The following is a 14,491-nucleotide window of genomic DNA, read 5'->3' on the forward strand; positions in this document are numbered from 1 at the left end:
CTTTATTAAATCAACAAACAATCAAAAACAGGACACCACCCTGGAGTCAGGGACCAATAATCAAACTATGAAACAGTCTCATTTAGGTGGTGTTCCCTTTAAAATACAGATCTTCTATCTATCTATCTATCTGGTATTCTTTAAAGGAACAAAAGGAAGGATGAATTCGAGCACTACCTGTGTTCAACCAGCAATTATTACAACAGAATAAAACAATCACAGACAACTGCTATTTAAAATATAGTAGAATTTATTAACTTCAAAATTATCAATGGCCAATCAATAATCCTTCGATCAATTAAAACCAATGTACCCTTTTTTTAAACTACAACCAAAACAAACCAGCATGTGATGAGACCCTCTGTGTCTCTGTGTGCATGTGTGTGTGTGTGTGAGAGAGAGTGCGAGGAGGAGGAGGGTGACGAAACTCGTGGGTTGCGTGGTCACGCCCAGATCTGGCCTGACGGCAGGTAATATGGGCAAGTCTGTGGGCGTGGTGCCATAGAAGGGTGCACCTTCAACCATACAGGGACGGCGCGGTGCATCGATTGTGTTCAGCGAGCAAAGGAAAGACCTGTGAGGGTTGGAAAAATCAAAGCTGCCAGACTGCGGCGGCTGCCAGACTGCGGCAGCTGTGTACTCGCCAGCAGCAAGGAAGAGTCAGAGCCATTTGGAAGAATCATGGCCATTTGCTCATGAATAACGGTGACTTGTCCGTCTGGGGCTGGCAGACTGCCTCCAGGATGAATTGGCTTCAGGATGTCGACCTGAGCCTGACTGTGTCCACAGTGGCAGTCAGTGAGTGGGCCCGGTTTCAGGTGGTTGTGACCGGTGACCAAGTCTTCTGTGTCACTGACACAGAGGTGAATAGGATGCACAAGGGTCACCCTCTGGGTGGAGCCCAGGCAGAGTGTGGCTTTGAGCTACACAAAGTATCCACTGCGGTGGATGAAACTTTTGAGAGTTTGGAAGTTTTCTTCCTCTTTAACAAGTGGAGAAGATCTGGCTTCTTCAGGAAGCAGGATGTTGCAATCAGAAATTAGCTGGGGTGTCTCCTTGAAGGGTGGAGCACCTGTTTCCAGCAAACGGGTCGCTGGAGGCTCTTGATAACTCTCAAATATGACCAGCTCTGACACCTCCTTACTGGAGTTCACTAGGCTGCTAGCCGTGGTCTCTGAGTAGACCAAAGTGACTGGAGGCTCTGAGGGGAGCCAAGTAGGTTCATCCAGGTCGGCTGGACCGTTGGATGTGGTAGGAGGGTCAGGCCCAGGGTCAAAGGCTGAATCACGTGATTCTTGGACGTGCAAAGGTGTCAGTTTACCTACCCGTTGGTAAAAACCGGACACTTTTTCGGAGTCGGAGAGGATCATGCAGCCAAGGCTCGATCTGGCGAGTGCTCAGATGTTTTTGGAGCTGGCGGGGGCCATTCGGAACATCAGAAGAATCATAGTCACTCAGTTGAGGACGGCTCCTCCTTTGGCAGTGGGGATGGAGTCTGACCAAAGTGGGATGGCGAGGTTTGTGGCTCGTACTGTTTGTCAGTGGACGGAACTCTGATTCCACCTGCTTCTCTGATGTTGCAAGAGATCCCTACCCCTTTTGGCAGGGGAGTGGTGATCTCTCCTCCTCAGGGAAGGTGAGGAACAGCGTTTTCCCCACCGAGCTGGTGGAGAAGAAGAATGGTCTTTTCTCTGGGAAGAGGAAGAGTGGGTTCTCCACCGAGGTGGCGGAGAAGAAGAAAGGTCTCTCTGAATGTGAGGAGACCAAGGAGGAGGAGAAAGGGCTCTCCTCTGAGGGGGAGAATTGAACTCTGTTCTTTGCTCAGCACGCCAGAGCAATTATGTATCCGACAATTATGTATAAATGTTGCAATGAAGCTGGTATTCAATGCTCGCACGGAGCGTTATGTTGCAGAAAAAAAATTTCAAAAATATATTTTCTTTTTTCTCCAAAAAATAATATTTAAAATTATGGATTATTATGCATAAATGTTGTAATAACGCTGGTATCTAACAGGCTCACACGGGGCGTCATTTGTTGGAATTCGTAGGGTACAGATTAAATTATTGGAAAATTATCAAAGATGTTTTATCAATATTAATAAAGTTATGAATATGGTTATTAATAACTTTATCAAATCAACAAACAATCAAAACGGGGCACCACCCTGGAATCAGGGACCAATAATCAAACTGTGAAACAGTCTCATTAAGTGGTGTTCCCTTTAAAATTAGTGTTGACAAACTGACCGAAGAACCGTGAGAATCGAGTGCCAAACGTCAATGAACCGACTCACTCCTGTTCTCTTAATACATCCATGCATGTGTGTCGCTGGTATACTTCTACTACTGTGTGTGTAGTAATCTAGCTCATTACCGCCTCCACTGGAGTGGTGGTGGTAGAAACAATCAGGAAATGAGCTACCTAGACCGCGCACCAGGCTACTGAACAAGACCGAATGTAACCGCTCAACCGGCCGCTCGAGTCTAATGTAATCAAGCGATGTCTTGGTTCTTGGCAAGTTTGAGTTATTAACCGAGCCTTGTTTCTGGTGCATCTTAGATGATTGTATTCATGGCAATTCATATTATCGATGGGGAAGTACATCACATACAAATACACGTCGTGTTATCTTGGTAGTTATGTTAAGATAAATGTTAGAGAAGTGAATGTTGCTACATGGTAGGTAGGCTAGGCTGTCGCGAGGAGACCACGCACCAGGATACTGAACGAGACCTTAAGGATCGTAACCGAGGGTACTGCATGAGTCTATATTCAAACGGGTGTCTAGTTATCAACCGATCCCAGAAGCCTTATGTCTCATGCATTTTAGAATTGTGTTCATGGAAATTCATAGGCTACATTACCAAGGGGAAAGTATTATATCACATACAAATACACGTAATGTTATCTTGGTAGTTATGTTAAGTTAAATGTTAGAAGTGAATGTTGCTACATGGTAGACTGTCACGAGGAGACTGCGCACCAGGCTACCGAATGTAACCGTGGCCAGTGCATCTAAACGCGCGATGATAGTAGAATTTATTAACTTCAAAATTATCAATGGCCAATCAATAATCCTTCGATCATTTAAAACCAATATACCCTTTTTTAAACTACAACCAAAACAAAGCAAAAACAAACCAGCATGTGATGAGACCCTCTGTGTCTCTGTGTGCGTGTGTGTGTGTGTGTGTGTGTGTGTGTGTGTGTGTGAGAGAGAGAGTGCGAGGAGGAGGGGGGTGACGAAACTCGTGGGTTGCGCGGTCACGCCCAGATTAGCCGTTAGCTCATTGAAGTGAAGTTGAAGTGTTAGCTGCACAAAAGCTATTTAGCCTCAAGAGGGTGGTGGTGGGCTGTGTTTCAGCTCCACATGGCTAAGCTAGCCAGTTAGCTAGTTAGCTCTCCACCCAACGTGTTGCTGACACAAAGACGCTCCAAGGAGGGCAGTTGTTCGTACGTGTGTGTGTGTGTGTGTGTGTGTGTGTGTGTGTGTGTGTGTGTGTGTGTGGGTGGGTGTGTGTGGGTGTGTGTGTGTTTGAGCCGTTAGTGAAAGAGGAAAGAAAAGAAAGAGACACATTTAGATCTTAGTTATCAATAATGATCAGCCCTCTCAGTCACTCAGGTCTGGAGCAACGTGAAATTAGGGCAGACTCTGAGAATTTCGTCTGACTGAGGGGACGTTCATTATAACCACTCCGGTGTGCTAAACAGCTGATTCTTCGCAGAGATAACACGGCTCCGCCGGTCTACACAGACCGCAGGGTGGCGTTCTTGACGCCTCATGGCTGTGAACAGACGGACCGACGGAGATTATTATCTCGCCGAACAGTAACTAAACTCCTCAGCAGTGGGAGAAGCACAAATAGCGTTTACAGTCTGAACAAGCTACATATCCAACACAACATATCAATAAATGCACCGTGATCAGAGTACATTCACAGAAAATAGATTTGACTCAGCGGTCACAATCATAGATTAATAAATCAAACGCGCACCAGTAGCGCTTATTAATTGATCACATTAATGGTAAACAATGGCAACATTAGCCTTTATACATTAATAAACTTACTATATTCTATCTCTGCCCAGAGCACTAAGCCTTACTGTATGTAGTCCATCAGTCCGTAAGTTTCCACGAAAAAACAGAATGCAATCTGGCCGCTCGTCAACGGGCTCGGACAAGCTGGGTGCTCCTCAGGGCAGCGGGGCACAAGCTAGGTCGACTTGATGAAAGGAAAAGAAAAGCGGTGTCCACTTTTAGATTTTCTGGTAGAGAAACGTTTTCTCTTTTGGAAACACAAGGTGCGTGTTTTACAGGATCCAGTAGTGTTCTTCAGAACACCAAGAAATAAATCCACTTTGTCCAGAAGTGGAAGTATTTTGCACAAACACTTGCGCGCTCCCTGCAGCAATGGGGTTGCAACGGAAAACAATGGACAAAGTTGCGTCCAAAGGTTTTATAGGCCCCGACTTCATGCTGTGTTCAGGGGCCGTTGAGCGAAAGGGGATCCAGAGTACTCTGGAAGGTGTGAACTACAAGCCTGTAGTTTTTAGAGTTTTGACCACTTTGGCCACACCTTCGTAGTCATTCGGTCATTTTGTGATCTTTTCCCTTGGGGTGACCTGTGGGAGTTTGGTGACAAGGCTGAGGCTTGGCCCAGGCCAAGATCTCTTTGTCTGCGTCCACATGTGCCACATGTGTGTCTTGTCTCCAGAGGTCAGTTTAATCTTAAAATCAGGTTTAACACAACTGCTGATCCCAACATTTGTTTATTTTATATCATACTGGAATTTTCAGAGAAATATGAGTCATGAGACGTTACTGAAGGAGAAACCTGTAACGGTAACATAGAAATGGCACAAATGCAGCAATGTCTTCCCAGGGCGTCTTATTCTCCCATTTCAAAATCGACTCCTCCTTTTTCTGACATCCATTACTGCCCTCCAAAAATCGTTGTCATCACCACCATATCTCTAGACCTGCTATTCCTCGATTTCTTTTTCTTTTTTTACTTGTCAGCAGTCCTTTGGCAGCACTGGGAAAAAGCCAAAGGGCCAGATAGTTAGCATCTGTTCACAACACTTGAGGCTGTATGAGTTACTGTCTACCTTCCAGTCATTACTCAGGGACCCATTGACCTCTACCTCTTTACTTTTTAAGCTTTTAGTGCAGCAGGCGTTGTGGTTTTCGACAAGATGTAGCGGCATTTGCGCTCTTACACGCAATAGATAGAAATACCACACTTCTGAAAACAGTTCTTTAATCATACAATACTACTTAATTAAAATACTACTGACACTGAGTGAATTAATTACTAAAAATATAATATACCGCATTCTAAAATATATTGACGGGATGTAATGGTCAAAGAAAAAGACCCATTTAAGAAAATATATTTTCAAAAATGTTGAACAGGATGAATAGAAAAGTTTTCAAAGCCTGTCCAACTTTACCTTAGTGGTATCTATTTGCTTTCACTTCACTTCTGGCAAAACCCTAGTACAATGGAGGTCAGTGTTAATTTTCCACTTCAGGTTATTGCCAACATGTGTTCCAAATTAAAAGTCAGTCACACCTCAGATCGTTACTACTGATTGATATGTCACATGAAAGTAATTGTGCATTTGCTTTCTCTCTCATTTCACACCAGCTCAGTCAAATAATCCGAAATTCTCCTCATTTCATCATCAAGAGAGAGTGGGTTTGTATCAGCTAATGTGAGTGAAAGCTTGCTGTGTTTTTATTAAAATGTTGATATATGTGCACATCTTTTAATGTGTATTTGAACTATATTTGTTAAATTTGCACTTGTACTTGTGTGAAGTGTTAATGTCATCCATTAATATCTGGCAATTAATAATGCCCTGTTGTAATATATGATTAGCTTATTGCCAAATGTTTAGCATGACTAAGCCCTAATGTATGTTATTAGTGTTAACATTATCATAAAACCAAACAATGATTTATAAATTAATATCTTTAGGACTATAACCAAAGACACCATGAATAGTAAGCCTGTTTTTCTACAGTGGCAGTGAGCATGTGATCAAGTTTCCTAAATAGGATGTACAGAGTCACTTCTGGTTGGCCAATCAAATGCATCCTTGTCTCTGAAGAGTGGAGACAAAATGCAGATTCTTTCCATTCAGCACGACAATTTGAACACGATGACATCTCCAAAGTTTCTCTTCTATCTGATGTGTTTGTTCTTCAGAAAAGTTGGTGAGTTGTCTTTTTTGTGACTGCAAGTTTGAATTTGTTAAGCCACTACTCATGACATTAGTTCTGATATTCCGTTATGTTTTTCACATGTTAATAAGGTGCATTTGCTTTGTCTCTCCTATCACTACAGCTCAGACGACTGATCCAAAATTCTCCTCATCTCTTCATCAACCGAGTAGTTTTGTATCAGCTAAAACTGGGGATGACTTCACTTTGAGATGTTTCTATGAAGGTGATGTTGCTTCAAGGTTTTACTGGTATAAGCAAACTCTGGGACAGAAACCACGGCTCATCTCTACTTACTACAAGTATGAAAGAAATGGAATATTTCATGATGAATACAAAAACAATCCACGCTTCACATTGGATACTGAAACAGGTAAATATCACTTGAAGATCACAGATTTGCGCGTTTCAGACTCAGCTACCTACTACTGTGCAAGTTATTCATTATCTATTGAATTTGCGGAGGGAACCTTAGTCAATGTAGAAGGTTCAGGTTTGAAGGTCTCAGCTACGGTCCATCAGTCAGCATCTGAGAGCATCCAGCCAGGAGGCTCGGTGACTCTGAACTGTACAGTACACACTGGGACCTGTGATGGAGAACACAGTGTTTACTGGTTCAAGAAGTCGGAGGAATCTCAGCCAGGACTCATTTACACCCATGGAGGCAGGAATGATCAGTGTGAGAGGAAACCCAACACACAAACACACACCTGTGTCTACAACCTGCCGATGAAGAGTCTGAATCTTCCTCATGCTGGGACCTACTACTGTGCTGTTGCCTCATGTGGACACATTCTGTTTGGAAACGGGACCAAGCTGGAGTTTGAAGGTAAGGAACTTTCTAGCAGAACTTGTCTCAGCTAATGAATTGTTATTGTGTTAAGCATTGTCTTAGATAAAAAGAGAATAACATTTGAAAGCTCTGTGCTTTGTCCTAATGTCTCACAGCAGATGAGGTGAACTCTCTTGTCTTGGTGTATTTCTTGAGTGGTGCTTTGGCATTCACCACCATCCTGAGTGTTTTACTGGCTTTTTTTCTGTACATTATGAACAAGAGAAACAGCTGCCAATGTACAGGTAAATGCTGCCGTTTGTACAGTATCTACAGAGTGTCATTTTTGAACATGGCAGTACAGAAACACAGCTTTCCATTATATTTCAGGGTCCCACGCAAGAGTTTCCGCATCCTCAACAATGAATGCAGAGGTATTTTTGGCTGATTAACGTAACATATTTTTATAACTTAACAATGGCTGTGTACAAATTCTGATTTACAGTTTTACGTTTCATTGCTAGGGTTACAAAAATGAGGAAAATCTCCATTACGCCGCTTTGAGGGTAAACAAGGAAAGCAGATCGAGAAGACAGAGGGACGACACAGAGGATGAATGTGTGTACTCTGGTACAAAACAATAAAAATGGACATGTCTTCATCTTTTAAAAAAAAGTGTTTTGTAATTTGGCTTTTCTTGAAACAGGAAAACAAAATGTTTACATTATTTTACCTATACATGTATGATGTAAGGGTTTTACCTTGTAATAAACCAACAGAAGCCAAAATAAGGTTTTTGTAATGACAATGTATCAAGTACAATGATTTCCACTGTGTCTGTCCCAGTGGTTTGTAATAACCTTACATATTAGGTTCTGGTGCTGTTCTTAGCATAGGGAACAACCCAAACCATCTGAGAGGTAAATCATGATGGCATTTTGTTGTCTTACGTTTATTCATATAGCACCTAATACATGCAGTTACAAAGTACTTCACAGGCCTAATAAATTAATAGGTTAAAACCCAATGATCCTCAATAAAAATCTCAATAAATCACAAAGGCAAGGAATATCAAAATACAGAGTAATACAGTCAACAATGTGGCTAATTGAAAGCTTGACTAAAAAGATGTGTCTTTTGGTAAGCTCTGATACCTTTAGCTTTCAGCTTTGTACGGTGAACAGCCAGTAAGCCCTGATCTGAGGACCTCAAAGACCTGAACACTTAAGGGTACAGCAGGTCTCCAAAGCAGGCAGGTGCCGGATCACGGAGGGCTCTGTATGTGATGACAAGAACTAGTTGATTGAGTGATTGTGTTGATTGCGTGCCACAAACCCAAACTCTTTTTGTTTCCATGTGGTCGGCCGTGTCATGGAAAAATCTCTCTATGGTTTTGTAAGGTTTTGTTCTGAACTACTGGGACATATTGAGCTTGAGAGAGAGAGAGAGAGAGAGAGAGAGAGAGAGAGACAGAGAGAGTGTGTGTGTGTGTGTGTGTGTACAGTATGTGTGTGTACAGTATGTTTGTGTGTTTACAGTATGTGTGTGTTTACAGTATGTGTGTATATAAAGGAACTGTGTGTGTGCGTGTACGTGTGTGTGTGTTTGTGTATGTGTGTGTGTGTGTACGTGTGTGTTTGTATGTGTGTGTGTACAGTATGTGTGTGTGTGTACAGTATGTATGGGTGTGTGTGTGTTTACAGAATGTGTGTGTACAGTATGTGTGTGTGTACAGTATGTGTGTGTGTGTACGTGTGTGTACGTGTGTGTACGTGTGTGTGGGTGTGTGTGCATGTGTATGTGTGTACGTGTGTGTGTGCGTTTGTGTTTGTGTGTGTGTGTACGTGTGCAAACCATAAATGATAATATTGTGGTGAGCAAAATGTAAACGAGAAAAGACAAGCTAAGATTGTTCATGAATATTCAGATAATGTTTTGAGTTTTTATGTCCGTGAAGCACTTTGTAGATTTATTTTTGAAATGCTCTATCTAAACTTTTTTTTTTAATTTTATTTTTTATTGGGGTTTTTAAACAAACATGGCGTCATATAAAACCAGGAAGTATATAGCACTGAGAGATTTACAACTCTACTCATGTAAGCTGCTCTGTGGTTTCCAGGTAAGAGGGCCTCAGGTGGTTCTAAGAAAGGTCTGGGAGGAAGTGACAATTTGCTTCAGATCAGAGAAAAGCAGACAGCAGATCTGCTCTGGATTAGAAAACATTACAGAGGTCAATATCATAGATTAGCCAGGATAAACACTGAGGTGGAATCAACACACCTTTAAAGGAATAAGCCAGTGTATTAGTCATAACTTTAGAGGAGGTTAATGCACAGTTTTAGTTTGCTTCATCACTGAGCCTTCTATCAGAGGACCAGAGCCATCTGTATTCAGCAAATGTAACAAAAAACTCTGACAAATGATTACCATGCTGTATTCTTAGTGTATTTTAATAAATTAGTATGCCTGCATGATATTTCCTCTCTTGTTTCATTGACAAAGGTTAAGCATTAGCAAACTGCAGTCGATGGTAAACTGGTGTTTCCAAAACAGACAAAAACCACAACTTTAAAGTGAGAAAAAGGTGTGAGGTGTGAGTACATGCCGTTTAACAAGTGATGTCTGTGGTAAATTTATTTTTTGAAGAGCGAAACTTGGCAGTATACGTCACAGAGAGCACGTGATTGTGTTTCATTCATAATGAATTTGTTGACACATTATCTATTGAATGTTCGGAGGGAAACTTAGTCAATGTAGAAGGTTCAGGTTTGAAGGTCCCAGCATCTGAGAGACTCATATACACACATGGAGTCAGGACTGATCAGTGTGAGAGGAAACCCAACACATAAACACACACCTGTGTCTACAAGCTGCCTATCAAGAAACTGAGCAGAAGCTCGAGTGAAGATAATGACCTCTTCTGAAGATTCCATCATGTTTTTTTAATCCTCCGTGTCCTCCTTACATACTAGCAACTGTGTGGAGGAGGGGTGGGGGTGCGTACGTGATCACGGAAGGCTTGTTTCACGTGGACGCACTGACAGTTTTGTTGTCATTACTTAGAATTCCTCATGGGGAGGACAGAAAGTACGCACTATAGCTTTAAAGTATTTTAAAGTTGGGTAAATTCAGCAAAATTCTCCAAAACAATATAAGGATAGATATTCATAGTCAACTTACTTCTGGACAATGCATCGACTCAGTCTATAGATATTCTTAATTTTTATGAATACTCAACTTCATATCATTAATGCTTTTACAAATAAACTATAACTGCATTTTACCTTATCTTCTACATAATGACAGTTAGCCCACTGCCAAGTGCTTAGTATGACTAGAGTCCACTGTAAACATTATGCTGTATAACCTGTAATTTATCCCCCCAATGTTAAATAACATACCAAGGTAAAGAGTCATTATTTTCTTTATATACCTCACACCATGTGAATCTCATCAACCAAACTTGACACTATAGTTGACAGTGAGCATGTGATCATGTTTCCATAAGTAGGACGTACAGTGTCACTTCAGGCTGGCCAATCAAACGCAGTCTTGTCTCTTAAGAGTGGAGAAAAGATTGAGATTTCTCTCATTCAACACAAGAATTCGAAGACGATGACATCTCCAAAGTTTCTCTTGTATCTGACATGTTTGTTCTTGGGCAAAATGGGTGAGTTGTTGTTTTTGTGGCTGCAGTTACTATGTTTTTAGTTCATAACAGCTATTCTCGGAAATGCTGAGGAATCTCAGCCAGGACTAATTTACACCCATGGAGGCAGGAATGATCAGTGTGAGAGGAAACCCAACACACAAACACACACCTGTGTCTACAAGCTGCCGATGAAGAGTCTGAATCTTCCTCATGCTGGGACCTACTACTGTGCTGTTGCCTCATGTGGACACATTCTGTTTGGAAACGGGACCAAGCTGGAGTTAGAAGGTAAGGCACTTTTCTAGCAGACATCAATTGATAAGTAGGTTCCAGATTTAAGGCTTTGTCTTTGGGGAGTTTTTGTTGCAGCAGAGGTTGTCTCATCTAAACACAGAGGGATATAAAAGCTGCTCTGTAGTGTCTCTGATGTCCGTCTCTCTACAGATGAGATGTACTCTCCTGTCTTGGTGTATTTCTTGAGTGGAACATCGACATTCACCACCATCCTGAGTGTTTTACTGGCTTTCTTAATGTGTATGATGAACAACAGAAACCGCTGCCTGTGTGCAGGTTAGTAGTACTGTTTGTATCTACAGCATGTACTCACTGATCATGGCATGGTAGTGAGTTTTTCTTTCTGTTTTTCAGAGTCTCAAGCAAGATTTTCAGATTCCTCTAAAACAAAGATGAACGCATCAAAGATGCAGAGAGACGACACCTGGAGTGAATGTGTGTACTTTAGTGTGAAGCAGTAGAGCTGGCCATGTTTAATCTCTGTCTCTGTGTAATACATGACACGTGTGTGTGTCACTTTAACTGTGTAATGTAGCCGTTTTGTAAATATGATTTAAACATTTTTACTCTGTATTGCTAAAGCCTCATCTTGCAGTAATCTCATTGAACAAGCTTTTCTTAAGACATGACATGAATCTCACTATATGTCTAAATCATTGTGTGTGTAAATGAATACTGCTTGTTAAAATTTGATGATGCTGTGTTGAGCTAATGTGACACTTTGTATCAGGGCTCTGCAATTAATCCAATTTTGATCACGATTTCAGCTCCCAACGATCACAAAAACAATGTAACCAAGAAAAACAATTATTATGCAAATTACATTTAGCAAGTAAGTTCTTTTTATGTCTTGTCCCGCTATTTGAACATTTAAGAATATTTTTATATTGTTTATTTTTAAGGGGAATTCAAAAAGTTCAATAGGTAAGGTATTAACGTGTGTGTGTGTGTGTGTGTGTGTGTGTGTGTGTGTGTGTGTGTGTGTGTGTGTGTGTGTGTGTGTGTGTGTGTGTTTGTGTGTGTGTTTTAAGGGGAACTCAAAAAGTTCAACGGGAAAAGTATTAAGGGAAATTTCACAGTTCTTGGTGTTTTCACTGTTGACTTGTATAAGTGTTACACTGTTTTTTTAAGTTCAATAAATGCAACATCCTTCCAAAAGTCAATGGGTAATCGTGTTAAATATAACCATGATTTCAATATTGACCAAACTGTGTGTGTGTGTGTGTGTGTGTGTGTGTGTGTGTGTGTGTGTGTGTGTGTGTGTGTGTGTGTGTGTGTGTGTGCGCCAACAAACCACAAAAGGTTATCTTCAAGTGGGGTAACGAAAATGTAAACTGCTATACAAAACCAAACTGACTCAAGCTTTATGTGTTTTATACCAAAAATGAGTTGGATGAAAACCAGTAAAATCATATTAAGATAAATATAAGTCTACTTTAAACTGCTCTGTGGTTTCCAGGTAAGATCACCTCAGATGGTTCTCAGAAGCCACGTTGGAAGGAAGCCACATTTTCACAGAGAGGCATTTAGAGAAGTAAAGAGTACTGCTTCTGTACAGAGCAGAGATGTTGTGGTTGACCTTTTTAGAAGTAAACAACGCAGACGAAAGAAACGTCATTGTATTGGGGGTGGGGGAGCAGACACTCTGACAGCACCTTTAAAGCTCTTATTAACATGTTTCTCTTTATTTGTTAAGGATTTGATCAGATGTATCTGTAAATAGTGGTTTTCAATAAATATGTAAAGAATGTATGGAATTTTACAATAGCCTATAACTTTGAGGGGACCGGTGTTAAGATCCAAACCACATCTTTTTTTCTAATCTTAACTAGAAGGTTTGGTGTCTAAACTAAACTTTCGTCACCCACGACGGTCAACCTTCGTCGGCTAAACTCAACTGCAACGGCCGCTGAAGCGACCGGCACCTAACTGTAATTTTGTAGTTTATCATACGGATTGTTGTGCATACATTTTCGTACGATATCATAAGATCCCGTTCATAAGATTGTGTTGAGCTGTGATATGTGCTCAATGCAACGGTGTTTGCAGCTGCTTGGAGGATCCCATCACACACAGATCACACACACATACACACACACACACACACACACAGATCAAATGTAATGCCTTATCTAAGCATGGCTCCATATTTGCCAGACTGCCCGATAACATAGCTGTTTTACTCATCACTGGCCTGAACAGTGCAGTGACGCTCTTTGTTTGACAGAATTGGACAGAACTGCCAAAACAACATAGGAAGCCTAGGCCTTGCTGTATCTTGGTGTCCCCGCCTTTATGACCCAACAGCAGACACTTATCATGATCAAAATGTTTGATTTGCGTAGCTTGGTTGCCATGAGTAAAAAGTAAAATGGTCCAACAATGGCAGATGTCTAGCATTGTGATCATGAGCGGCAAAACATGACATGACGTGATATGTGTGTGTGACATTATTATCAGACTCCCACAGTATAACTCCTTTAACAATAGCAGACTCACAGTGATCAGTTAAAAAAAAATGTTTGTCAATGCAGCACAACCAGAGTTAACATTTTTATTCTAACCATTCACTTTTTTGCCTACATTACCCAAAATGCAACTCATTCCTTGTCAGCAAGGCAACAGCTGTTTACAGACCTATGTTACCCATTATGCAACTCAGTTCATTGTTACCAAGGCAACAGCTGCCTATATGTTGCATCATAGAAATAGAATGCAGTGATGTCACATCCTGTACATGTGCCTTTCATGTCAACATTCTAAGTGACCCATTCTACCTTCACCAAGATCAAAGTTCTCTGTTAGAAGGTTGATTGACAGGCGATCTCTCACTGAGTACTGAGAATCTCATCACGGTTTTACTGTGCTGCGTTGATTAGCATCTCTTCAACACCGACAATACAGCTTGCTTCTGTATTTCTGTGCTAAACAGAGAAGTATTTTTCAGTGATAAGCTTTAAGAGAGCAGAACACAAGTTGCAACCAAAACATGGTCCTTCCTCTGGAGTCCTTGAAGAACGACACCATGGCCCTCCGCCAGGAACCGACAGTTATGGTTAGCAACCAGGATGAAATGAGTGTGAGCCTGCAGGCCATCACCCAACAGCTTAAGAGCCTGCGCCACCAAATTCACAAGCGCCAGAGACAGTTCAATGGCTGGGAAAATTTGGAGGAAATGTTCACCACAGGGAAGGCAGAGGAAAAAGCTGCAAAGAAGAAATGTGACTACCTTTTAAAAGAAGTGAGGGAGCTCAGCGACAAGGTGCAAAATTACACCACTATTGAGGCTTTGTGTAAAGAAACAAAAGCTTCAAATGAGGCGATGGATCTGCAGCGTCAAACTCTGCAACAAACAGTTAGTGATCTCAAAAACCGGCTCAACAACTTTGATGAAGTGAAAGAAGAATATGAGGCCGTGAGACAAGAGCACGAGGAGCTGCAGAGTGAGATTCACTACCTGCAGAAAGAACTCCAAAATGAGACTAGTGTGGACATAATGTGTGCTGGATTAAAACGGCAGACAGAGGCAATGAGCCAGCAC

General features: G+C 41.4%; 1 protein-coding gene across 2 annotated transcripts; it reads left to right on the forward strand.

The window, feature by feature from the left end:
* The first annotated feature begins 6,039 nt into the window (after positions 1-6,039).
* On the forward strand, positions 6,040-11,572 carry LOC116042267. Of its 2 annotated transcripts, XM_031288390.2 has the most exons (5): positions 6,040-6,226; positions 6,357-7,061; positions 7,184-7,309; positions 7,395-7,438; positions 7,529-8,442. In XM_031288390.2, exons 1-5 carry the CDS (start codon positions 6,133-6,135, stop codon positions 7,646-7,648), a joined length of 1,089 nt encoding a protein of 362 aa, XP_031144250.1. In that variant the 5' UTR covers positions 6,040-6,132; the 3' UTR covers positions 7,649-8,442. The 2 variants fall into 2 exon arrangements, with proteins under 2 accessions (XP_031144250.1, XP_035861338.1); XM_036005445.1 differs by lacking the exons at positions 7,184-7,309; positions 7,395-7,438; positions 7,529-8,442 and adding exons at positions 11,101-11,226; positions 11,305-11,572.
* Positions 11,573-14,491: the final 2,919 nt, after the last annotated feature.

This window comes from Sander lucioperca, chromosome 9, assembly GCF_008315115.2.
Source record: "Sander lucioperca isolate FBNREF2018 chromosome 9, SLUC_FBN_1.2, whole genome shotgun sequence".
Classification (NCBI taxonomy): domain Eukaryota; kingdom Metazoa; phylum Chordata; class Actinopteri; order Perciformes; family Percidae; genus Sander; species Sander lucioperca.

What these genes read in the sequence shown, in the direction of transcription:
- LOC116042267 (XM_031288390.2), top strand. Translation starts at nt 6,133, where the DNA reads ATGCAGATTCTTTCCATTCAGCACGACAATTTGAACACGATGACATCT. An exon ending in TTTGTTCTTCAGAAAAGTTG is followed by an intron (nt 6,227 to 6,356) that starts GTGAGTTGTCTT and finishes CTATCACTACAG; the next exon opens with CTCAGACGACTGATCCAAAA. An exon ending in CCTCAACAATGAATGCAGAG is followed by an intron (nt 7,439 to 7,528) that starts GTATTTTTGGCT and finishes TTTCATTGCTAG; the next exon opens with GGTTACAAAAATGAGGAAAA.